The sequence below is a fragment of the Temnothorax nylanderi genome, unplaced genomic scaffold, assembly GCF_030848795.1.
Source record: "Temnothorax nylanderi isolate EJ_2023f unplaced genomic scaffold, tnyl_v1.0 TNYL_tig0344_pilon, whole genome shotgun sequence".
Lineage (NCBI taxonomy): Eukaryota > Metazoa > Arthropoda > Insecta > Hymenoptera > Formicidae > Temnothorax > Temnothorax nylanderi.
The window spans coordinates 114,355-139,775 of record NW_027249406.1 but is presented as its reverse complement, the minus strand read 5'-3'; the positions used below and the strand labels follow the sequence as shown (position 1 = coordinate 139,775).

General features: G+C 33.0%; 3 protein-coding genes and 1 long non-coding RNA gene across 8 annotated transcripts in view; 2 read left to right on the top strand and 2 right to left on the bottom strand.

The window, feature by feature from the left end:
* LOC139781531 (cytochrome P450 4C1-like) overlaps nt 1-25,421 on the bottom strand; it is a 118,910-nt gene that overhangs the window by 31,743 nt on the left and 61,746 nt on the right. For all 5 annotated transcript variants that reach the window (XM_071720378.1, XM_071720377.1, XM_071720379.1 and 2 more), the window contains 2 exons: nt 11,874-12,059; nt 11,553-11,646 (listed from right to left, as the gene is read on the bottom strand). In XM_071720378.1, the coding sequence (XP_071576479.1) occupies nt 11,553-11,646; nt 11,874-12,059 (280 nt within the window). The remainder of the gene's footprint in view (nt 1-11,552; nt 11,647-11,873; nt 12,060-25,421) is intronic.
* Nucleotides 7,969-9,169, top strand: LOC139781533 (uncharacterized). Its single transcript, XM_071720383.1, has 3 exons — nt 7,969-8,624; nt 8,867-8,938; nt 9,037-9,169. The coding sequence occupies exons 1-3, from the start codon at nt 8,335-8,337 to the stop codon at nt 9,158-9,160; spliced, it is 486 nt and encodes a 161-aa protein (XP_071576484.1). The 5' UTR covers nt 7,969-8,334; the 3' UTR covers nt 9,161-9,169.
* Nucleotides 19,143-20,370, top strand: LOC139781538 (uncharacterized). The gene is made up of 3 exons (XR_011720567.1): nt 19,143-19,155; nt 19,735-19,829; nt 19,992-20,370. It is a non-coding gene; the product is annotated as an uncharacterized lncRNA (long non-coding RNA).
* On the bottom strand, nt 23,749-25,302 carry LOC139781542 (uncharacterized). Its single transcript, XM_071720387.1, has 3 exons — nt 25,180-25,302; nt 24,300-24,639; nt 23,749-24,203 (listed from the first exon to the last, which is right to left on the bottom strand). Exons 1-3 carry the CDS (start codon nt 25,300-25,302, stop codon nt 23,983-23,985), a joined length of 684 nt encoding a protein of 227 aa, XP_071576488.1. The 3' UTR covers nt 23,749-23,982.

Here is a 25,421-nt window from a genome sequence, read left to right as displayed (position 1 = left end):
CAAAGCGTCCCAACACTTCTTTGAGTTGCTGGTCTATGACAGTTGTACGTCCAATCTTCGCGTTCACATCCCCCATCACAACAGGAATTTCGCCTCTGGGAAGGTCGTTTATAGTATTTATATATAAAAGATTATATATATTTATATATAATTATATATAATTATATATAATCTTTTTTTCCCGCCCGGGAAAATAAACAGGCACAGTAACAACTGTGCCGCAAACTGTCACTATTATTTAGCGAAAGACAGTTGACGTAGCCCTACGTCTACTTTTTTTCGCTGAATACTTTAACATGAAATAGTGACAGTTGACGTAGTTCTACGTTGTTTGCGGCACAGTTGTTACTGTGCCCGTTTATTTTTAAAATTTAACTTTGTTTTCTAAAAAAATTTTAGTGCTGGTTTCATAAAAATATGGTAAAGAAGATACCGATTTATGCTTAAATAAAGTATAAATTATACATGTATTCTTATATATTATCATTAAAGAAAGGTTGGTATTGAATTTGGCGAAGATTGTTGAAGGAGTAACCGATTTACTTTGGCGAGAATCGGGGAAGGGGTTACCGATTTCTGCAAGAAATTTATATTTAACACTAATGACAACTTATTTATTACTCTACGATTATTATTTTCGAAAATATAACAAAAAACTACACAACCGGTTTAAAAAAAATCGGTATCGAAAAATTAACCCGTATTAACCCGTATCGAAAAATTAACCCATAAGTTGTCATTCGATAGCTTATATAGTCTCATTTTCTCTCTAAAGTCTATAAAGTCTCCAAAAGGGGTTACCGATTTCTATCTTTTTTAGATAAAAATCGATAACCCCTTTATTATTAGCAATTTTTATTAATTCTATTATATTTTCAGTTTTTTCTACCCCTATTTCATATATAATTCTTTAAAATTTGGTTAATCAGTTCTTAAGTTATAGAAATTTTGGTAAGTTTAGCTGTTTTTTTAAACAGAAATCGGTAACCCCTTTATTATTAAGAATTTTGCATTTTTTTTTAATGCGATATTTCGACGTTTTAGAACATAAGAAACACATTGGCATCGAAAACTACGCAACCGGTTTAAAAAAATCGGTATCGAAAAATTAACCCCACCACCGCCATTCCCGGAAAATTCTACCCCTGTTTCATATATAATTCTTTAAAATTCGGTTTATTAACAAATAAGTAGTTCGCGCAAAACGTTGCAAGAAAAAAAACTACGCAACCGGTTTAAAAAAAATCGGTATCGAAAAATTAATCGCACCACCGCCATTCCCGGAAAATTCTACCCCTGTTTCATATATAATTCTTTAAAATTCGATCTATTAACAAATGAGTAGTTCGCGGAAAAGAAAACGTTGCAAGAAAACGTTGCATCTGTGCCTGAATATACCCCCCCTTGCTGTCTACAAAGACGTAGTTCTACGTCAAAAAAATTATATATAACTATATATAAACATATAAAATTATGTATAATTATATATAAATATGTATTCTTTTATATAATTTAATATAATTATATCTAGATCTATACTATTATTATAAAGAGACAGAGTTTGTCAGTTTGATTGTTTGTGTTCGATGATCTCGGAAACCAATGGACCGAATTTTTACCAAAAGTATATGAAATAGGGGTAGAATTTCCCGGGGAGTGTCATTGTGTGTATAGTTTTTTGTTACCGATTTTCTGGAAACCGGTTTTTTTATTTTTTCTAATTTTTCGAGAAATAATTGACAGAATTTTAAAGAATTGTATATAAAATAAGGGTAGAATTTCCTGGGGAGTGCTATAAACTGTATAGTTTTTCGTTACCGATCTTTTTGGGAACCGGTATCTTTTTGGAAATCGGTTAGGAAATTTTTCCAATTCTTTAGAAAATAATTGAGTGAATCTCAAAGAATTGTATACGACGGAATTGAACTTTAGTCGATAAAAAAGTAATATTTTTCAATTTATAGCATTTTGGAGAGAAAGAGAGAGAGAGAGAGAGAGAGAGAGAGAGAGAGAGAGAGAGAGAGAGAGAGAGAGAGAGAGAGAGAGAGAGAGAGAGAGAGAGAGAGAGAGAGGAGAGAGAGAGAGAGAGAGAGAGAGAGAGAGAGAGAGAGAGAGAGAGAGAGACTATTTGCGTGTCTTATTACATATGTCCTCCGGGGCGAAGCCCGGGTAACCAGCTAGTTCTTATATAAAATTATACAAAATTATATAAAATTTTATATAATTATATATAAGTATATATATTTATATATATTTATATTAATAGAGAAAAAGGGGCTATTAGTGTCGAACGCGGTTCTTCGTGCGTGGAATCAGTTTATTCGTCTTCTTGGAGTACATTGAAAGGAGCACTCCAAGAAGACGAATAAACTGATTCCACGCACGAAAAACCGCGTTCGACCCTAATAGCCCCTTTTTCTCTATTATTGTAATTCCCGAGGGTCATTCTATGATTTTATATATTTATATATAAGCATATATAATTTTGTATAAATCAGACAATTTTAAAATATATATTTATATATTATTATATATTAATATATATTAAAATATATAATTATATAAAATATATATTTTTTTATATAATTATATAAAATTATATCTAATTCCTCACGTAAATTATATATAATTTATATAATTATATATATTAATATATTTTTATATAAATGAATATAGCATTTTTCTAAATACCCGGGAAAAAAAGATTATATATAATTATATATAAATATATATAATTATATATAATTATATATGAACATATATAATGATATTATATAATCATATAGGGTTATACTCAGCGAGAAATGACTCATCGAATCGACGTCTAATTGACGTCGAAATCATCGATATTACATCATATCGAAATAATGCTCGAAATTTGAAGCTTATTTCGATGTTTGTGTTATATGACATTTTTTAAAAGAAGAGATTATTTGTGACATACATTCATCGCGCCAGACTGTAAACAGGCAAATTATGTATTTTCTGTTAAGACATCGATATTTCATCATTTCGATATCGATTTAAATATATAATAACATTGCCATTATATAGATTGCAATATGAATAAAAAATTATATTGTATTGGCAGACATGGATAATGTAAATATTTTATAATTTGAGCATTATAATAATTGCGTTACAATATTAATTTTTTTAGGCTTCCATTTCCATTAAATGTTACTTTATAACTGTAAAAGTCACAACAAAATTCCTGTTTGTAATTTGACAATTTTGAAAATTAAAATATTATATAATAGGTACATTTTCAGTACTGCATCCGCTCATTTATTAAACAAGAAGTTAAATTAAGCAACTAATTAAATTATTAATATTAAATATTAATACAATAAGATATTTGTATTTACATTTATCAAAATAAAAAATAAGTTCAATTATGAAAATAAATATTAATAATTGGACTTATTAAAAATTAAATAATTTGTTCAGATATTGCGCTCGAATTCTTTTCGTGTTTTACAACGCCCGATCGTTTCACATTAGATGGCGCGACGCGCGAGTCGCCACTCTCAAAGAGCCCCCGCCTCCTTCCTCACTCGTTAGGTGTCATGGCCGCACTTGCTTGCGTTTCTTCGAACGTGTCGAGTCCGTTACCTCTTTCTTGACGGATTGATCGTTGCGGCGCGTGTTCTGGAGACCAACCGAGCGAGAGTCGGATCACCAGGGAGAGCTCACCGCCAGGAAAGGGAGAGCTGCGGCAGCTAGCGTCTGAGAGGGAGGATCGAGGCGAGGAGTCCGGTCCAGCGAGCGGGGCCCTTAAGAGATTCTCATTGGGACGCCATATTTGAAGACAGACATTAGTCAAAAAAGTACAAGGGCCTCTGCTAGAGTTTATATTCGTCTTGAGATCTGAGAATTACTTTCATTCTTATGACTCTGGCTTGAAATTCTAGCCCAAGAACCGGTCTTATAGACATTAATGCAGAGGCCCCCCCTCTCTTTTCATTTTTCTTTCTTCTTTTTTTTCATAATCGGTATTACGTTTCAGTAAACATTCGGACTCACATTTTCAATCAGTAATCCAGACATCTTAATTCCGTCTTGTAAGATCTGGTTTTTTATTTCAGTTCATTTATTTTCTATTCTATCTTTAGGACAGATTACTGATTTGGTTTGCTTTTATTTCAACTAATGTAAAAACTTTTTAATTACTCTCAATTTCTTTCACGTCAACATATTTTCTTTTTTTTTGTAAAGATAACTACACATAATAAAGACAAAATTGACTTCAAAGAAACTCTCTTTTTGTCACTCACCTATCTAAGAATTCTAGACAAACCTGCCGTGTTTGCCATTACTTTTTAAACATAATTAAATAAAATAAAAAAATTAAATAATTAAAAATAAATATTAAAGACAGAAAGTAAAAAAGTTTTTATACAATATAGGCACCTATATACAGGCATTATACTAATTATATGTATAATTGTATTCAGCAGAAAGCTGCTTTGCAACTGCAGTTGTAACGGCGCCAAACAGCAGTGCTGCAATTGGATATAAGTCCGTGATCGGAACTTCGGAAGGCTGTTAATAGAATAAAATAAGGTAGAGAATAACGTAAGTCGCGAAAGGCTATATATTTTACAGTCTTTTACGTCTTACGTTTTTCTATGTATGCTTTACTTTATGTCCACGCTACGACAGACGTCTCGTTCTTTGTCATCAGCCGAACGCTGCCCTTGCGGCAACCCAATGCAAAATATTAACCATGTAATATTTAATTGCGGATTGTACTGTAGTAAAGCCTCTTATTTAGTCAAATACATTGAGGAAACCTTTCCTCAATCTCCAAGAGATATTCTCCCATTTTTAAATAATCCCCCTCATCAATTCATCCGTCTTCTCCTCGCAACTTGCAAGTCTATGGATCTCCCCTCCTTAGAAAGAGCCGAAGAGTTTAATCGGAGGATCATGTTAATCGGAGACGGTGAATCGGCCCATATCTGCAGTGAGGAAATAATAATCAATATCGAGTCGAAATTGATTTATTCTGACAATGAGTCGAAAAGTCATCGAAAGTTGTGCCATAAATCAATCGAAATCGATGAATATTTCAATTACTTTTCGATATACGTTTTCGACGTCAATTAGACGTCGATTCGATGGGTCATTTCTCGCTGGGTATATACTTCCATATGAATCTTATATGGATCCATATATGAGTGCATATATGATCTATTGTTCATATCTAGTTATATTTGGAATTATATATGTCCATATATAATCATATATGGACCCATATATAATTTCATATATAGAGACAAAATTCATATATAATCATATATAATCATATATGTTTATATATAATTATATATAATTATATATAATCTCGTCCAAACTTTTTGAAGAAGAATAATAAATTAATTTATACGCACAAACATCCGCGTCGACTTTTATAGCCACATTAACCTTTTTTGATAATATAATATGATCTAATTGAAGTACGAAGCGAAATATATATTCATAAATTATTGTTTCAATTATCATTTCCTTATTTACTGACATCGTGATATTTTAAGTATTAATTAGAAACAAACGGAACATGAGCAATAATTTTCCTTCTCAGAATCTTTTTTGCTACACAAAATGTATTACTAAAAAGTAATTAACATACTTCCGAAAAATCTTTATTACACGATATATAAATACGATTTTTCAGAAAAATAGTGCCTGTCACATGTGCATATAGATTTTAACTTTTATAACTTTTACAAGACAGCATAGGGTAACTCCGGTATATACGCCGCAGCTAAGGGAAACTTAATTTATTGAGTACTATTTACTATGTTTAAGGCAAATAAATTATACCAATAAAAACTTTATACTGTCTACTACTATAAAAAAAATATAAATATGAAATATTCATTCTTTGTATTTAATAAAAAAAGCTTTTAGAAACCCTTGCATTTTTGCCATCCATAGAGGTGGGATATATGGCATTCATGGAAATATACGCCTTATAAAAAATTACAAATGATGTTTATAAATAAGGCAATAAAATGTCATAATAAGTTATAAAATGTGTGTAAAAAGTTTATTAAGGTGTAAGAATGATAAACAAATTATAAAACTGAAAGATTTTAAAAAGAAAATAGAAGAACGATAGATGCATTAAAATTTATTGTTATACGATTCAAAAAAAGAAGGAAAAAGAACACACAGGAGATTTTGATTTTTACGGAGTGTCTGTACTATGGCATAAATCCCACACGCTAAAAATACCGTACATCCTAAACAGGTGGGATATACAAGATATTAAGCTAAACATAGAATACAAGGCTACGCACTTGTATTTTGCTGTATTCCATCCTTTACTATCCCTCTACACTTATGTATCATGAAATAATCATTAAATCTTTTGCATTCCCTACAGTAATCATTTTATACGTAGGTCGTAATATATGATCGCGCTACTTACTACGGTGAGAAATCGATTCAACTCACGACGGTTTCGTTAATATTAACAGTAAAGAACTGAAATTACAACACAATACTAATATGGCATAAAAGCTCATAACAGTGTGATTGCGAGCAAGTATCTTTATTTCTTCTATTTTTTCTGACTTTTGCGGCGTAAATCCTCGCGCGGCGTAAATACCGGAGTTACCCTATACGTACGTGTGTGATTTTGGGTACACCTTTCTTCTTAAAAAGCTCCTCGGCATTAGCTCCCTGCGGTCAATATAATCATTATCTACTGTTGATCACTATTTGTGACTTTTTTTTTCAAGTTATCTCTCGGGTGAGGGAAATTTAATGTGCCTTCTGCCTCTTTTCCCGTAGGCAATACAACACAACACTATTAGACCGGGAGCCCGTAACACTAAATTTCTGTCAAATCTTATTCATCGGGAAACCCTCCCAGGTAGCAAACACAAGTCATTTTGACGTCAAATACTAGTCATGTTTGTACAAATGACGTCAAATGACCAAAAAGCGACTATGTCTTTAAAAATGACATTATACTGACGTTATTCCATAACATCATTATGACGTCTATTTTTAGTCATTTTTGGTTAGGTTAGTCTATGACATCGGCGACTAATAATGGACGTTTATAAGACGTCATTTCTTAGACCATCTAAAGACGTCATTTTAAAGACGTCTTAAAGTCGTCCAAATAAGGTCTTTTTGTAATATAACTATTTTTACTTCTTAATATTGTTTAATAAAGTAATAATAAAATAAAAACCACAAAATTAACTGCAATATGTTTGTTTAGCAACTTTATGATTGAAGTGGCGAATTTATGGTATAAGTGGATGTAGTTGCGTGTGATTATAGTTTTATGATAACTATTTCACGCAGTGTTATAGCTATCAAGAAGATTATCATTACAAGATTTTTGAACACTTTAAAGATGTACCTGTTATAGACAAGTACAGTTAATAAGGAAGCATCAGGGTGAGAAGATCGTCACTGTCCACTAGATCATCGAAGTCAAGCGACTCGGACGCGGTACTGTACTAGGATGGGTGACCGCCTTGAGAGCGGCTATACGCACATGGCATGTAACGAAACAGTTAAAAAAGTTTTTTTTTCTTAGATAAAGAAAAAAAACATTTTTTTATAAACGTTTATCAAGTAGACATTTTAACATTTTAATTTCATAAAAAACATTTCTAGAAACCGGTATGTCGTACAATGGACCTATTTTTGCCGTCAATAAGACGTCAGAAAATGACGTCAATTGTCTGTGACATTAGACCGTCATTTTAACGTCATTATGCCGCCAGTTAGTGACGTCAGGAATGGTCAGTAAAGGACCAAAATTTGACGTCAAAATGACTTGTGTTTGCTACCTGGGCTATATATTCGATAGAGTACATCCTTCTAATATTGAAAAGTCATTTCTTACACCTGGAGGGTGGGACAACCCCTGCGGGGAAGTAAAAAAAAAGCAGAGGGTATGTCAAATTTTATTCACCTTGAAACTTATTTGCTAGTTAGTTTTTAATAAATAATTTATGAAAAAACGTTTCTTACACCTGGCAAGCGGGACAAAATTGTTCTTACAGGTTGTAAACAATGTAATATTTCACGAGGGTGATGTCAAATATTATTCACTTTGAAATTTATATGAGAGGTAAGTTTGAACTATAAATAATATGAAAAAAAAATTCTTACGGCTTGAACGCGGATCAAACGAGTTCTTACACTGTTCTGAAACTAAAAACATCGCCCACGACGCTCTTTTGCTGCAGTGCGCACACAGTAATTTTCTTCTAATGTTAGTATACAAATCGGGTTTGTCACTTATGAATCTTATTCTTCTCGTGTCTGTTGTGAGAGAAACACATATTCTTGTGAAATATGTCGAAGAAAGTCTGTGTTTTCTGCGGCAAGAGGTCTCAAAAAATTCTCGATTTTACAAACGAAAAATTAGAAAAGTGTGCACCGATTTTAAATATTCGAAAAGAGTACAAGTTAAAATTTTCGAATGTGACGCTACCAAAAATTAATAGTTCCAGTAAAGGATATCATTCCGCTTGCTATCAAAGTTTCACTGCATTAAATAATAAATATAAAAAAGATGCAAAAATTGAACCACAGCAATCGACATCTCGTGAAATTGACGAAGGAGTTGCATCAACTTCTAGAGGGTAAGTTTAATTCGTTTAATAAGTAAAATTTCATGTGTGTTGCGTAAACAGAGGGTCGTTCACCTGACGATTCGAATACAACGGTTAGCTTTTATTTTCACGAATTCGTCCTTGTATACATTTGAAATACAGAGTTTATACGCGCTAGCAAAAAGTGAACTGTTCTTTTTACGTCTACTTTATTAAATTAAGAAGACACGAAAAACGGTGTTTAATAAAAATTACGTTTGAATTTTTTATAGCTCCGAAAGTATAGAATGTTCCGAAAGGGTACAAGCGCCTAGCGATGATGATACACTTGATTTGGAATCCAGGTAAGAATCAGAGAATTATTTGTTTAAGTATCAAAATTGTTCATGACATAATTTACTGTATACATGCATGCATTGAATGATTTATAATATTTTTTCAGCAATGACAATATCGAATGTACGAGTGATGCGCAACCGTCTGATAGTGCTCATGAGGAAAACAAAGAAATCAAAATATTTGATTTTATACATTATACGAATTACTTTAATAAAAAGAATGAATAATATACAATGAAAAAATATTTCACATTTTATTGTTCATCTATTTTGCATGTTCGTAAGTGACAAACCCGATTTATATACTAAAAACGTACTACATTAAAGGAAAATTACCATGTGCGCACTGTAGCAAAAGAGCGTCGTGGGCACTCTTAATTTTTAGTTTCAGAGTAGTGTAAGAACTCGTTTGGTCCGCGTTCAAGCCGTAAGAATTTTGTTTTCGTATTATTTATAGTTCAAACTTACCTCTCATATAAATTTCAAAGTGAATAATATTTGACATCACCCTCGTGAAATATTACATTGTTTACAATCTGTAAGAACAATTTTGTCCCGCTTGCCAGGTGTAAGAAACGTTTTTTCATAAATTATCTATTAAAAACTAACTAGCAAACAAGTTTCAAGGTGAATAAGATTTGACAAGGACACGTTCAAAAATTACATGTTTGTTATAATTTTCTGCATCTATGTACCGCTGACCGACCTCGCCAATATCATGTACCTTTCTTACTCGATTAAAACAACTAATTCTATTAATATGGCGGTGAATAAGATTTGACAGAAATTTTGTCGCGGGCTCGCCCTTACGGAAAGAAACTACAGCGGATTACAGAAAATTATATTACAGGAACTACATAAAAGTATTACACAAAATTACAGACTGAAGTATTGTAATATACTGTAATATTTTCGTACTATACGCTCGGATTACAGGAAAATATTACAGGATTACAGGACTACAAGATTGCAGTCCTCTTAATACTAGAGGACACTGATTTCCGATATTCACCCGGCATAAAAAAAATTATTTTTCCTTAGTTTTATTACTTTTTTATAACTAAATTTGTTTCTTAAGATGCAGTCTATGATTATAAATATTTTCTTGTATTTGAAAAACACACTCACCTTGGTGGGATTCGAACTCGGGACCTCGGGACCTCTGGATCGTGAGCCAACTGCCTTACGTGGTAGACTACTTCTTAATTTGATGTAAGTGTTATATATAGTCTACATATGTCATAACCAGCACAAATATATAATTTTTCAAAAATCATCTTAAGAAACAAATTCAGTTTAAAAAGAGTAATAAAATTTTAAATTGGATATATGATATAATATTTCTTAAAGTCGGGTGAATGTCAGAAACCAGTGCCGGCTCATTATGAAATTACTTATAAAATATGAAATTAAAAAATAATAAAATGTGGTTAAAAAGTGATACATTAAATCTAATAAATTTCAAACAATATTTATAGAAATAATTTATATATATACAGCTGCATTGAAGTAAAAGTATACTATATATGGAGGTGGAGGGGTAAAAACCACAGTGGTGTAACTCAAATTTTTAAAAATATTTTCTCGTGTGCATAGATGCAATCTGTACAATATATAAATTGCATCTATGCACACGAGAAAATATTTTTAAAAATTTGACTTACACCACTGTGGTTTTTACCCCTCCATATATGATAAGACTCGCTATTTCAAATTTTATGGATTACTGGTAGCATTACGTTTAATACACATGTGTAGTAGTGTATTACACATTTTGTAGATTACATGTGTAGTCTACTACACAAGTCACTTACCACACGTGTAGTATATTACACATATAATGGATTACACGAGTAGTCTACTACACAAGTCACTTACCACACGTGTAGTATATTACATATATAGTGGATTACACGTGTAGTGAATTTCACCCTTCATGATTAGACGTGTATTCCATATTACAGGGATTTCACGCACTAAGTAATTACAGCGTGTAATAACTACAGATTATTGTGTTCCTTTCTGTGATAACTACAGGTGGTCCTGTAGTAACTACACAAGTGTAATATTTACTGGCTGTAGTTTCTTTCCGTAAGGGTCCCGGTCTATATCATTATCTGTCGCGTGGGGGTTTGTAAAGTTTATCTCTCGGGCAAGAGAAAGTCAGATCTTCTGTCTCTCCTTATGGCAATATATGGCACAATTAACATTCTAGTTCGATAGTATACACTATTTGATTAATTAATTTTACCAGTCTTCTTGATAAAATTGAACACAATATGTTAGGTATTATTAAACTCATGGAATAATAATAAAATGAGGCCAATTGAGAGACAATTTCAGTAAAATATTTCTATCAGGGAATATTCACATTTCGGAATTTGCATTGCAATATAGAGGAAAAATGCACGTAGAGGAAAAATAAAAACATTATTCTTATATAAATTGATCCCAAGCTATTGATTGAGCCTACTTAGAACTTGGTCCGTTCACTCGTTATTGAGATCTCAAAATCTCGGAATCTTGCAACTCGTGTAAAGATACACGGGGCGGTCTCGCGCTGCGCATGTACTTGGCGCGAGACACTACTGTGTCTCTTGATATCTATAAATTATTATACCTATAAATAAAAAGTTCGCCCATCCGTTGAACCGCTTCTCGATACCGCTGCTGGAATGCACCAAGGCCTCGTAGTGAAGTGCCCATGGCAGTTTCTGCAAACGCATTTGTAAAAGTGTATCATGATAATATTGTCTGATATATAGGTATTTCAGAAATATCTATGGCTATAAAAAAATATAGGTATACCAATTTGCAGTAGATATAATATTGTGATATCGATATTTATTATTTAAAAAAATTAAATTTTGGTCTAACGTTATTTGTCAATAGGAATAAAATATACTGTTAAAATATATAATTATGAACGCATCATATATACCACATATTGCATTTAGCGTATGTTCACTAAAGAATGGTACTAAATCTTTTACAACTGTGCTTTCTGTATTTTTCAAGGACTTGGTCATGCTTTCGGCTTCCTCGATCAAAATCTCAACAAACTTCTTTAATATATTAAAATGAAATGTGGGAGTTAATATCTTTCGTCTTGAATGCCACTTGGCGCCTGAAACATAAACAATATAATGCACAATTATGAGATAACGATATGAAACAAATATTGTTATAAGATTTGGGTATTCTTTCTTTGATGTGCGTTTAAACCTTTGCGATAACACATTATGTTATAAAAATTTGACGCAGTCACATTTACAATGCACATTTAACAATTATAACTGCATTTACGGATACGTTATCTTGCACACGCATGACATTCGTCATCTTATTCGCAGTCATTGTATTTATTTTTTTTATTTAATAAAAATGTTGCATTGTGAAAAATGAAAAATACTAGTATGTTATTCTATACATTCTTAGCTATATTATACTGTAATTTTATAGAGAAAGTGAAAGTATTTACTATAATTATGTCATTCCTTATAAACAAATACCAAAAAATTACATATGGGTGCATCCAAAACACATTTCTTATTATATTTTCCACTTTTGTGGACAGATTGAGATCAAACTATAAGAGATTATATGCTATTATCTAAAGCCTTTAATGAGTTCAGTATCGACTCGTTATCTGTTATTAGTTTAGCATATTAGAAAAATTAGCAATTCGTCATCTTACCCACTTCGTTATCTTACCCCCCTTTCTCCTACTACAGTTTTATTGTGTAAAAAAATAAAAATAGCGATATCGGATAAATTTGAGATAGTTTGAATATTATTTTTTATAAGTATTGTATTTTATATTCTATTGCTTCCTCATAGAGGAAGCTTTGTTTTCATAAACCTCGTATTTCGACCGCATATAAAGCTAGGTCTAATCAACCAAATTTTAAAGAATTATATATGAAATAGGGGTAGAAAAGACCGAAGAAAAAATTGTTTTTTTAGTTTTCGATGCCAATGTGTTCAAAATGTTCTAAAACGTCGGAAAATCGCAATTTTAAAGAATGTTTGTATGTGTGTATGTGTGTGTGTGTATGTATGTGTCAAATTTACCGTTTCTATAACTCAAGAACTGATTAACCAAATCTTAAAGAATTATATATAAAATTGGGATAGAAAAAACTGAAGAATATAATAGAATTAGAAAAATTGCTAATAATAAAGGGGTTACCGATTTCTATCTAAAAAAATCTACATGATTTCCACAAATTTTGAGATATCAAGCTTAATTTTTTTTATGGATAGAGTATCATTAAAGGTAAATTGGTGTTGAATTTGGCAAGGATCGGTGAAGGGGTTACCGATTTTTGCCTAAAAAATGTATAAGATGTACATGTAATTTTGGGAGATTTCCAGCAAGCGACACAAGTCGACATAAGTATTGTTTTGTCTTGGTTACTCATTGCCAAAAAAGAAAGATAGAATGACGTTTGTGTCGACTTGTGTCGCTTGCTGGAAAGCTCCCTTTATATAGAGTATCATTAAAGGAAGATTGTTTTGAATTTTGCAAGGATCGGTGAAAGGGTTACCAATTTCTGCTTAAAGAATGTGTAAGTTATTTGATGGATAGAATATCATTTAAGGAAGGTATTGAATTTGGCGAGGATCGGTAAAGGAGTTACCGATTTCTGCTGAAAGAGTTACATGTATAAGTTATACATGTAATTTTATATAGAGTATCATTAAAACAGAAGGTTGGTATTGAATTTGGTGATAATCGGTAAAAGAGTTTTTTCTTTATAAAATTTTGAATTTTTTTAGAAACGTCCGTGGTTGCTCTAACTTCCGTCAATTTTGAGATATTGGGCTACTTATAATTCTATTATATTATTCAGTCTTTTCTACCCCTATTTCATATATAATTATTTAATATTTGGTTGATTAAACCCAGCTTTATACGCGATTAAAGGTCCATATGCGAAATCCATATATGGACCATGTAGCCTAAACTCCCAAACTCAACATCGATTTAACATTGCGTCGATTGTAAAACCCCACTTGTGCTACTAAGCTAACCCTCTATCAATTCATGAAAAGATTAAAATAAAAAAAAAGTAGGGTAGGTAGTCCAACAATGGACCATGTAAATTTTAGAGACTTATATCTCTCTCAGTTATTGTTGGAGATCTGTGTTTTTGCATACAGTTCATGAATTTAGTTGGCCCACATACTGTATAAAATGATTTATAAGTTATTTTTAAAGGAGGGGGTCCAAAAATGGCCGTTTTGTGCCCCGCTGGGAAACCTGTGAAACATTTTTTTCCACCTTACCCAGGTAGCAAACACAAGTCATTTTGACGTGAAATTTTGGTCCTTTACTGACCATTCCTGACGTCACTAACTGGCGGCATAATGACGTTAAAATGACGGTCTAATGTCACAGACAATTGACGTCATTTTCTGACGTCTTATTGACGGCAAAAATAGGTCCATTGTACGACATACCGGTTTCTAGAAATGTTTTTTATGAAATTAAAATGTTAAAATGTCTACTTGATAAACGTTTATAAAAAATGTTTTTTTTCTTTATCTAAGAAAAAAAAACTTTTTTAACTGTTTCGTTACATGCCATGTGCGTATAGCCGCTCTCAAGGCGGTCACCCATCCTAGTACAGTACCGCGTCCGAGTCGCTTGACTTCGATGATCTAGTGGACAGTGACGATCTTCTCACCCTGATGCTTCCTTATTAACTGTACTTGTCTATAACAGGTACATCTTTAAAGTGTTCAAAAATCTTGTAATGATAATCTTCTTGATAGCTATAACACTGCGTGAAATAGTTATCATAAAACTATAATCACACGCAACTACATCCACTTATACCATAAATTCGCCACTTCAATCATAAAGTTGCTAAACAAACATATTGCAGTTAATTTTGTGGTTTTTATTTTATTATTACTTTATTAAACAATATTAAGAAGTAAAAATAGTTATATTACAAAAAGACCTTATTTGGACGACTTTAAGACGTCTTTAAAATGACGTCTTTAGATGGTCTAAGAAATGACGTCTTATAAACGTCCATTATTAGTCGCCGATGTCATAGACTAACCTAACCAAAAATGACTAAAAATAGACGTCATAATGATGTTATGGAATAACGTCAGTATAATGTCATTTTTAAAGACATAGTCGCTTTTTGGTCATTTGACGTCATTTGTACAAACATGACTAGTATTTGACGTCAAAATGACTTGTGTTTGCTACCTGGGTATTTAAGGTTGAAATAAGAAGGAAATAATAGTCATTTACCCAGGAAACCACGGGAAATATTTTAAAATCTATAATAATGTGTTTAAAACGTCTGTTAAAGTAACTGTGTTTGAGCGGTTTAATAAAAGGTGAAACGTTTTAAAACAAGCACTACATTTCCATTTAATGAATTTTGCATCATGAAATTGTATATAATATTTTTATTACATTTAAATATATATTTTTTATTACATACATATATATATTTTTTTATACTTTCTGTATATACACATATATGCAGTCACATAACATTCATCTTATTTCTGTTCTGTTTCTTTACTAACTACGTCAACCATTTATGAAAAATATTCAGATATATTTGAAAGATTACGAGATTTAGTGTTCAGAATCTGATTCAGATGAACCATCATAATCATTTTCAAAATAATTATTTAAATATATCTGAATATTTTTCATAAATGGTTGACGTAGTTAGTAAAGAAACAGAACAGAAATAAGATGAATGTTATGTGACTGCATATATGTGTATATACAGAAAGTATAAAAAAATATATATATGTATGTAATAAAAAATATGTATTTAAATGTAATAAAAATATTATATACAATTTCATGATGCAAAATTCATTAAATGGAAATGTAGTGCTTGTTTTAAAACGTTTCACCTTTTATTAAACCGCTCAAACACAGTTACTTTAACAGACGTTTTAAACACATTATTATAGATTTTAAAATATTTCCCGTGGTTTCCTGGGTAAATGACTATTATTTCCTTCTTATTTCAACCTTAAATAAGGTGGAAAAAAATGTTTCACAGGTTTCCCAGCGGGGCACAAAACGGCCATTTTTGGACCCCCTCCTTTAGTCACAATTTTGATTTTTTTTAAACAATGTCAAATGGTTAATTCATTGTGTACAGGGGTGTGTCACAATGAACCTAGCCATTTTTAATAATAAACCACATGTTTTATACAATGAATTGTTAGTGTTATTTTAGTTTTATTGTGTTTTAAAATGTTTATTTAGGGAAGAGATAATTATAAGACATGATAAGTAAGGTTAGGATAGTATGACTTTGAATTAAAGCTAACTTAATTTATATATATGTTATGTTTTTATTTTGTAAAACTTACAATCAAAATTATTATTTTTAATCAGACTTTTTCTCACTTATGCTAGATTATTATTTATTGTAGCAACTAGTCAGTTAATAAGACTTATAACACAGATAACTATAGTAAAAAACAAAATGGTTCATTGTAGACCATATAACATTTTTTACGATAATCTCCAAAAAATATGGTAAAATAATGCAATAGAAGAAAGTTGCTTACAGAATTATAAAGCCAAATATATACACAAAATTATAAAATAATGAAAAAAATGATAGATATAACAACAAAAACGTAAAAAATTTACGAAAAAAAACTTAGTTTGTCACTCAAAAATCATAAAATGCGGCCTCAAACGGCCGTCCTTTGAGCGATTTGCCGGCCGATTGGGGAGCCGAAGAGGGGTTCAAATACGAGTCGTTGCATGACAACAAGCACAATTTAGCAACATTACATTTATGAAATATCGCAATGGTTTATAGTGTACTACTGGTTCATTGTTGGACTACCTACCCTATGCAAATTAGAAACTTGCAAATTGCTTCCTCATCATTACAGATCGCTACCATTGCTCCTATTTTATTTCGCTCATAAAGCTTCCTCTATGAGAAAGCCAAACTAATAAATACTAATAATTATGCATCGAATAAAATACAAGGGTAATTACGCAGTATAGGGGACCACTCTCCGATGACCTTAACATATGTTGTCAAGGTCACCCTTCTGAGTGATCTTCAGAAGGTTTTAGCCCTCGGTCATTGTTTGTATTGGAAGGAAACAACAAGTTTAGATTTGGCGCGGTTAAGATATGTGCGAGCGCGCTAGTGTAGTATGATTTGCACCGTGATCTGCACCGATCTGCTCTCTCTTGTAACGTTGAGCACGCAAGCTGTACGATACGTATCTTGTTTGTAAAAAAAACGCATTATAAACTGTACCAATATAAAATAAGTCAGGAGTACTTATTTGTCATCGACCAACAGAATAAAGGTCAAGGTATTTAGTAGTACTGCACATAACTCTCGATTTATTGCGTGTACCATCTCATATTCCTCGGGCATTTCTAATAGGTTATGGGCCCGGGATACGTGACATAAAGAGAGGAATAATGGCAGATACACGCTTTACTATCGCAAAGTTGAACAACACAAACTTTCAAGTATGGAAGTGCAAGGTAGAATTACTACTAATTAAGGAAAATCTGTGGCACACGATCAGCGAGGCAAGACCGACACAGCCGGACGAAAGGTGGCTCAAAGCAGATAGGCAGGCACGTGCTACAATCGGTTTGTTAGTCGAAGATGACCAGTTACGGCATATTAGAGATACGAATAGCGCTAAGGAAGCGTGGACAACACTGCAAAGTTATCACCAAAAGGCTTCTCTTACAAATCAAGTATTTTTATTTAAGAAAATCTGTAGTATGAAACTTTCAGAGAATGGTGATATGGAGAGTCATTTAAACGCAATGCTCAACTCAGTGGACCAGCTAACAGCCCTCGAAGAAGCGTTAAAGGATAAAATGGTCATTGTTCTGTTGCTGTGTAGTCTCCCGGAATTGTACAATACATTAATAACTGCTTTGGAGACGAGGTCAGAAGACGAACTAACTATAGAACTCGTCAAAGGAAAACTTCTCGATGAAGACAGAAGACGGAAGAATGCAGAGGTCAAGAGAACGAACGAGACGATAGAGCACTTAAGACGCAATCTAAGAAATTTACAAAAGCGACATCAGAGAAGCAGCATGTGAAGAATATTACATGTTTTTTCTACAGTAAGACAGGCCATTTGAAGAAAGATTGCAGAAATTATATAAAATGGAAAGAAGCAAAAGCAAAGGAGAAGGCAAATCAAGCGGTAAGCAAAGACGATGATGATGCACACATCGTCAGTTTCAGTGTTAAAAGCCAGAACAACAGCGAACGAACATGGTATATTGACTCAGGGGCAACTAGTCATATGAGCAACAATAAGGATTTCTTTAAGACACTCAATAATTGCACAAATGAAAAAATAAAGCTAGCAAATGGAGATTGTGCAGAAGTACATGGAATAGGAGATGGTTATCTCACCTGCAAAAACAATAAGAATAAGCAAACTACAGTTATGGTTAAAAACGTTTTATATGTTCCTACGCTAGAAGAAAGTATACTGTCAGTAAGAAGATTGGTAGACCCTTATGGAAAAATACACTCAACTTTTGGTGTTAACCGTTAAAAAAACACCATAGAAAAACCCTTAAAGTTGGGTGTGATTTCGGACCGCCAATTGAAGGTTAACCTTCAATTGGCGGTCCAAAATTACACCTAACTTTAAGGGTTTTTCTTTGGATGATGGTTAACCTTCAAGTGATAGTTAATCTTCAATTAATGGTTAATCCTTAAAAATGACGGTATAAACCCTAAAAATATGAACCCTCAAATCAAGTAACAAATATGGCGTCCCAATGAGAATCTCTTAAGGACTCCGCTTGCTGAACCGGACTCCTCGCCTCGATCCTACCTCTCGGACGCTAGCTGCCGCAGCTCTCCTTTTCCTGGCGGTGAGCTCTCCTTGGTGATCCAACTCTCGCTTGGTTGGTCTCCAGAACACGCGCCGCAACGATCAATCCGTCAAGAAAGAGGTAACGGACTCGACACGTTCGAAGAAACGCAAGCAAGTGCGGCCATGACACCTAACGAGTGAGGAAGGAGGCGGGGGCTCTTTGAGAGTGGCGACTCGCGCGTCGCGCCATCTAATGTGAAACGATCGGGCGTTGTAAAACGCGAAAAGAATTCGAGCGCAATATCTGAACTAATTATTTAATTTTTAATAAGTCCAATTATTAATATTTATTTTCATAATTGAACTTATTTTTTATTTTGATAAATGTAAATACAAATATTTTATTGTATTAATATTTAATATTAATAATTTAATTAGTTGCTTAATTTAACTTTTTGTTTAATAAATGAGCGGATGTACCCTTACGAAAAAGTAGTAATAGCAATCAGTACTCAGTACTCAGTACTGAGTGATCAGTACTCGTAGTATTGAGAGTATTAGTATGTTAATACTCATGAATACTGCAGAATGGTCAGTACTGTGTCTGTCAATGCTTACAGTACTGGCAGTACTACAAGCAATAATACTCATTAGTACTTCAAAGTATTGAAGTGGTCAGTACTTTATCAGATTAATATTCGGAGTACTATCACGATAGTACTGCCAGTACTGTAAGAACTAATAGGCACAGTACTGACCATTCTGTAATATTCATGAGTATTAACATACTAATACTGTCAATACTACGAGTACTGATCATTCAGTACTGAGTACTGATTGCTAGTACTACTTTTTTCGTAACGTATCTTGGAAATATTAAATTAATAAAATACTAACTTAACACACTAAACTATCAATATGACGTTATTTTGATATTATCTTGACTTTTTGTTCTACTTGGATAGTACTGCGCAATTAGGGGAGAGTGGGCTCCCTTGAGCCACGGGGTCCAATGTGACAGTGCGAGTTTTCTGTATTAACGTTCTGCAAAATAGTGACGGTGGGTATGAAAACTTTCGTTTTCAAAAAATATAACTTCCATCAAAAAATTATGCCGAAATAAGCACATATACTTTAGTTAAAGGCAGATATGTAATTGGAGCCTTGCAAAGTAAATTTTTACTTGTCATAACTTTTTGATATGTATAATATGGATTTCTAGGGATTCTACAGTTAAAAAAAAATTCATAAGACGTTCGTCGGGATCTAAGTTCAATATCAACGTGCGCACAAAAACGTTTAATTGTTCTGTATCTGAAATATTTACGATAAATAATATCGATGTTCAGTGGGGTCCAATGTGACGCAGGTTGATGGGGTCCTCTGTGCCACACTTACAGAACTACCTAACCTACCTACGTGACAGCGCGAGTTTCCGTAGTGTGTTTCGATCGCGGAATAGTAAATGTTAGTGCCTAAATTTTCCTATAAAATGAAATAATTTCCATCGATAATCATATCCACACTTTCAGTTTCTCTTTTTTTCACCCTTTAGTTACAGATCACATGTAATCGAGTCGCTGTGAGGCAATATTCGTTGATCTCTGTTAGGTTACGACAAAAAGTGAGGTTATAGGACTTTGTTTTCAGTTTTCAATTTCTTAGGTCATCTGATGAAACAAATATGACACGATTATTGATAAATTGGTTCTCTAGCACAGTCTTGGTTTTTTCTTTTTGTAGAGAGAAGAGTTAATAGACTACGTGTCACAGAGTACCCTACCTTTCACATTACATGTCACAGGGTACCCTACCTTTCATATTACATGTCACAGGGTACCCTACCTCCCAGTGAGAAAGCTAATATCGAAACGATGTCGAAATTAGCTTAAACATCAAAATTAGCTCGAAAACGCTGACAAGGGTAAGAAAAGTCAACGTTCGTTTGAATTTCGACATATTTTCGAGTAATCTTAAATAAACTGACATGAATGATAGACAGCCACTCCTGTTACAGTTTTGTTCAATTTTACTGTTGTAACTCTGTGCACATTCGTTTATATGTAAAATCTCGATACGAGATCGAAATGATATCAATATCCCACTCGGCATGTAATATTTCAGAAACATTTCTGCAAAATTCCATTTGAAATATTACACCTTTCATCAATATTTCAGAAATATTTCACGACCGTTTCTGCAACATTTCTGCAATGTTTCAATCGGCACAATTATTTCAAATGCAACTTTGCTGAAAGATTTCGGCAATATTTCTGAAATATTTCTGAAATATATCTACGAAATATTGCAGAAACACTTCAGAAATATTTCAAATACATTTTACACTGAGAAAAATGTTTTGTATTAGCAAACAAAATTTTGTTAATGACGCAAAAACTATTTGTTGATATGTGAAAAATGAAATATTTTGTTACCGGAACAAAAAAAATATATTAAGCCATGTGCGTATAGTCGCCGCGCATTTGTCCGAAGAAATCCGCTCTCTCAGCTGGTCACCCATCCAAGTAGTATACCGGCGCCTTGTTGCTTGACATCGATGATCGAACAGGGTAGTGGTGATCCTCTGATTCTGACGCTTCTTTCTTTCTTATACTTGCTTATTTTGGTGAGCATAAAGCTATCGCATAACAATATTAACAATACAGATATACGAATAAATCTTTTTTGCCAGTCAGCGTCGAATATTATTTTATATTAAATATTATTAAATATTTTATATTTTATATTAAAAATGCCATATAACAAAATTTGGAATATTAGAAAATTCTTAATAAAAGAGAAAAAATGCAATAAAATGCAATATTATATAATAATAAATTTAATTTTTTATAAGTTCTAAAGTCTGTCAGCAATTTTTCGGAAATATTACAAATGCAATGTTGTATGTGAAACATTCAAAAATATAACGCGTTCAATGTAAACGTAATAATAGTTTTATCATGTATCAGAAATGTTTCTAAACCATTACATCTGCAATATTTCTTCTGCAATATTGTAGAAATTTACTGCCTGCAATTCAATTTTTCATTACCTACGCAATCTTTCAGAAATTTTTCAGAAATATTTTAAATGCAATGTTGCGTTTGATATGTTACAGAAATATTATTCGTGTAATGCAAACGTAATATTACTTTTATAATGTTTCAAAAATATTTCTGAAATATTGCATCTGGTACATTTTTTTGCAATATTACAGAAACTTACAAATATTGTAAACAACTTTCTGAAAGATTTCAGGAATATTGTTAATGCAATATTATAAAAAACATGATGCAGGTACATTTCTGAAATATTTCAGATGCATAGTTACAAATGAAATGTTAACGAAATATTTCTGCACCATTTCCGAATATTTCAATATTTCAGCAACATAACATGCCGAGTGGGATAATACTACAATTCGATGTTGAAAATACTCATCGATTCGACGAGTCATTTTTTACTTACTGGAATAAATGATTTCGAGTTTTGTTTTTTAGATTTGTTATTGCGCTAAGATCATTTCTTATAATTAACGTTGCTGTCTTGCTGGAATTTAGAAATAAATTGTGCAAATATTGATAAATATCAATATTGATAAAGGTCTTTTCTACTAGTATTGTATTGTTGCAAATATTACATAATACATAATTGCAACATTCCCAATTTTATCCAGATTTCGTCATATAATCTTTATAATCTTTTCTTATCATGGTACGGTATATCGATATACTGCGATTGATGATCGTGTATCGATATAGTATATCGATTGCCGGGATCGCCCATTCCTAACCTAATCTCGGTGCATTTGGCGGCATGTGGACGTAGCGGTTTGTATGGTGGTTATAATTGTCACTTATTGGCCTTATAATAGCTTGGACATATCGCAATGGACAACGAAGATAGACCAGTGAGTAATACCAATATTATCTTATACCCTTCGTTACTTATTATGGTAAATCTGAAGAATAGTGGCCTCCTCACCGATTTCGTTGAACTTAGGCTTAATCGACGCGTTTTTGCACAAAACGACCGAATCTGGCAGAAAAAAGTGTCGCTCTGTCCCGCGAAGCGAGATATTAACAGTTAAAGTTGACGACTATCAGGTTATGAGACCTGTCATACCGACGAGATGTAGCGACTACGAACATGCCCTGTGGCCATATGCGCATGCTCAGTGGCCGCACGCGCATGCAAGAGGTCACGTGACAACTGTTTGGTTGGTAAGTCAGAAGTGTAACATAATTCGAAATGATATTCTTTCGGCGTATAGATTAGTGACGCGCTTTAAAAGTATTTAAGTGTTTAAAGCGCGTCAACTAACCTATGTAGGTTAGTGACGCGATTTAAAAGTATTTAACTGTTTAATGATTTTCGTTAAAGCAGGGCACACACACATGTGTGTATTTCCTGCTTTATAGAAGTTGTGATTTTCGTTAAAGCAGGGTACACACACATGTGTGTATTTCCTGCTTTATAGAAGTTGTGATTTTCGTTAAAGCAGGGCACACACACGTGTGTGTATTTCCTGCTTTATAGAAGTTGTGATTTTCGTTAAAGCAGGGCACACACACACGTGTGTATTTCCTGCTTTATAGAAGTTGTGATTTTCGTTAAAGCAGGGCACACACACACGTGTGTATGCCCTGCTTTATAGAAGTTCTGATTTTCGTTAAAGCAGGGCACACACACACGTGTGTATTTCCTGCTTTATAGAAGTTGTGATTTTCGTTAAAGCAGGGCACACACACACGTGTGTATTTCCTGCTTTATAGAAGTTGTGATTTTCGTTAAAGCAGGGCACACACACACGTGTGTATTTCCTGCTTTATAGAAGTTGTGATTTTCGTTAAAGCAGGGCACACACACACGTGTGTATGCCCTGCTTTATAGAAATTGTGATTTTCCCGCCCACGCATGTACTTTGATATATTATATAGGATATATTGACGAGTAGGGATGCAATAATATTAACATAATTTATGATAGACAAATTAATAAATTATTTAATAGAACATAATGTGATAAGTAACAAAATACATTATCCAAAGTGCAATAATAAATTAAAATTAAACAAAAATAATTTCTCATTTCGTTGTCGAAAAGTATTATATGAGAAAAATAAACGTAACAAATATGTGAAGAAACAATGCACATTTAAAGGAAGTGTTAGATTTAATACATGGTTTAGCAGATCTAACTTAAACTTGTAATTATGTAGCCTCCGAGACATCTGCTTCATCGTCCACAGTCTTCGGTGGATACAATTCCGCAATTGCACGGAAAAAACTGCTTAAGCGATCTTCATAAGCATGAACGCGTTTGAAGAGATATTCAGCTAAATATCCCACTAAATGCGAAGAACGCGTTCCATACCGTGGGATATTAGCCCTTACTTTTCTCCAAACACGTTCAATGTGCTGAGTGTGGGCTCCTGAATAGACAAACAAATAGAAATGAGTAATGCTAAGTTTAGTGTTGTGTATTTCGAATGCATATGTTGCTCTTTATATATTTGCAATGTAATTACCGGTATCTGGGTCGACGAAATTCATCGAGTGATTTACTGTTAGATGTTGGAAGCCTTCACTGTTTAAACAGTTGTACGACTTCCAACAATCCGACATTATCGTCGTCCCAGGTAGAATCCACTCCTTGATCAGCTCAAGCAGAGTTTTTTCCGTGCGGTCTTGCACTGGCACAATAAAAATTTTTTTTGTGCCACGTTCGTATCCACCGAAGATCCACTTTCCCTCGATTATTCGGCCACGATTGTACTTCCTTTTGCCGATTTTTGCTTCGTCTATTTCGACGATTATATTGGGCCCTCCAAGTTTCGTTGAGTTCTTTTCGGCCCAATATATGCAAACCTATTATAACAAATCAACATAACAAATTCTATAAATATATATCTATTGAACATATATTCATTGTATTAAGTATATTAAATTATACTTACTTCTCGGCAAAAAGAAATCCAGTCAACAACCGAGTGCTGAGAAAGTTGTAACTCTGTGCACATAAACATAAGTCTCGGAGGTCTTAACATAATAAAATATGCAGTCATCCTGCATATTGTTTCCAGGCTTAATTTAGATTTGCTGAACCATGTATCAAATCTAACACTTCCTCTAAATGTGCATTGTTTCTTCACATATTTTTTATGTTTATTTTTCTCATAAAATACTTTCCGACAATGAAATGAGAAATTATCTCTGTTTAACTTTAATTTATTATTGCACTTCGGACAATATATTTCGTTGCTTATCACATTATGTTCTATTAAATAATTTATTAATTTGTCTTTATCGTGAGTCACTGCCAAAAACTCGTGCAGCTGCATTTTGACACGATAACTTAAGATAAAACAAAAGAATATCATTTTGAATTATGTTACACTTCTGACTTACCAACCAAACAGTTGTCACGTGATCTGCTGCATGGCCTGCATGCGCGTGCGGCCACTGAGCATGCGCATATGGCTGCAGGGCATGTTCGTAATCGCTACAGCTCGTCGGTATGACAGGAATCATAACCTAATTCCTGTCAACTTTAACTGTTAATATCTCGCTTCGCGGGGCAGAGCGACACTTTTTTCTGCCAGATTCGGTCGTTTTGTGCAAAAACGCGTCGATTAAGCCTAAGTTCAACG